Consider the following 1,967-nt stretch of genomic DNA (forward strand, 5'->3'; position numbering starts at 1 on the left):
ATATATATATATATATATATATATATATATATATATATATATATACTGTATATATATACTGTATATATGCATTTGTGTTATACTGTGTCTTTGTATCATATGGTTATCTCTTTAAAATGACAGGTCTTTCCCTCCTTTTCGATTTTAAACAGAACATACTTTGACAACATAGTGGCAATAGATTCTCTACTTGAACATATCATGGTGAGTAGGTTCTCCTTCTCTCAGTAAGGTCACATGCTTGGTCCTGAGGACAAACATGCTCTTCTTCTGTGGCTCATCTGTGTCACGATCAACGCCAAATAAATTTGTGCTAAGAAAGACCTTCTCTCATTTGTTTGCCATGTTCTGTGCTCACCCCACCAGCCTTGGGCTTGTTGTTAAATATTATTTTTCTCATTTACGCACATGTTTGTGCGTAAATGAATTCTTCAGCAAACATGCACATGTTGCATTCTGTCATGGGGAAATGTCATTAAGGAAATGCATGTTTATTTGTGTTTCAGATATATGCAAAAAACCTGGTTAATGCAGACAGATGTGCGCTCTTCCAGGTAGATCACAATAATAAAGAGCTGTACTCTGACCTGTTTGACATCGGGGAGGAGAATGAAGGGAAACCTGTCTTTAGGAAAACCAAAGAAATTAGGTGAGCTTCCAGAAATCTTCACTCAGTCATATTTGAGTCTTTACATCCTCGTAAACTACCAGCTGAATGTGTTTGTTTTTGTGTATTTATATTTATTTTTAGATTCTTGCATAGAACAAAAAAAAAGTTACGTAAAGTCACAAAATTCAGAATTGAATCTCTGACTACAGCAAATGTAGTACAGCAGGTTGTACAACACACTCTGAGATAGTTTACTGCATCACCAAATCCATATGGAAACTTCACAAAACCTGTCATGAGCATTTTTTGCACATATTTCAGCTCAAAATCAAAAGTAATATAAATGCATTATATTTTCCATGAAGAAAATGCTGCCTGTTGTAGGACCAATAAATAATCTTTGCATTGTATTATGATTTTCAAGACAAATAAGCATTCCTTCCACCCTTCGCATAACTGTAATGCAAGAAAAATCTTTTTATTTAATAGAAAAAAAAAATGATGAGAATAAAGATAATTAAAAAACTCAAAAGTGAAATATTGTCATTCGATAGTAATGACAATTTGGGGCAAAATGTCCTCAGTGGTGATGCCACAGTGCAAAAAATCATAATGGTCACAAACATTGGATTTCTTTTGAATTTTCTTTTGATTTTTAAGGTGAGATGTGACCGGATGTGTGTTTTCATCCCTAAATAAGTCTAAGTATACTTCATACATTGGTAACTGACATTAAACACTCACCCCCAGGTTTTCTATAGAGAAAGGAATAGCAGGCCAGGTGGCGAGAACAGGAGAAGTTTTGAATATTCCGGATGCCTATGCAGACCCCCGTTTCAACAGGTAATAATTATTTTAATTTGTCATGCCAAAACACACAAAATGTCTTTAAGCAACTTTGTTAAAGGGGTCATATGATGCGATTTAAAATTTTCCTTTCTCTTTGGAGTGTTACAAGCTCTTGGTGCATAAAGAAGATCTGTAAAGTTGCAAAGACTAAAGTCTCAAATCCAAAGAGATATTCTTTATAAAAGTTAAGAGTCAGCCACACCTACCTAAAACGGCTCGTTCCAACACGCCCCCACATGTCTACGTCACGATGTGGGAAGATTTGCATAATGCCACCCAAATGTTCATGCAAAGAAAGAAGGCGTAACTTTTATTCTCACTGTAGTATTGTTGCTGCCGCCATGTCGTGAAGGCGCTGTGTGCTTCGTTGTGAAAGCGAAACTACTTTGTTTGGCCTTTCAAAAGAGGACGATATCCGCTTCGTCATGCCTGGAGCTGATCCGTGCTGGTCGCTGAAGAAATACTACAACTTCGCGCTGTGGATCGCCGGATCGGCTTTCACCGTGGA

At 36.6% G+C, this 1,967-nt stretch overlaps 1 protein-coding gene across 1 annotated transcript in view; it reads left to right on the forward strand.

Annotated features, from left to right (window-relative positions):
- Positions 1 to 1,967, forward strand: part of LOC107660237 (cAMP and cAMP-inhibited cGMP 3',5'-cyclic phosphodiesterase 10A-like) — a 107,507-nt gene that overhangs the window by 89,180 nt on the left and 16,360 nt on the right. Inside the window, exons 10-12 of the mRNA XM_016449506.1 lie at positions 153 to 204; positions 507 to 649; positions 1,361 to 1,453. Of these exons, the coding sequence (XP_016304992.1) occupies positions 153 to 204; positions 507 to 649; positions 1,361 to 1,453 (288 nt within the window). The remainder of the gene's footprint in view (positions 1 to 152; positions 205 to 506; positions 650 to 1,360; positions 1,454 to 1,967) is intronic.

Source organism: Sinocyclocheilus anshuiensis, unplaced genomic scaffold, assembly GCF_001515605.1.
Source record: "Sinocyclocheilus anshuiensis isolate Anshui unplaced genomic scaffold, SAMN03320099.WGS_v1.1 scaffold475, whole genome shotgun sequence".
NCBI lineage: Eukaryota > Metazoa > Chordata > Actinopteri > Cypriniformes > Cyprinidae > Sinocyclocheilus > Sinocyclocheilus anshuiensis.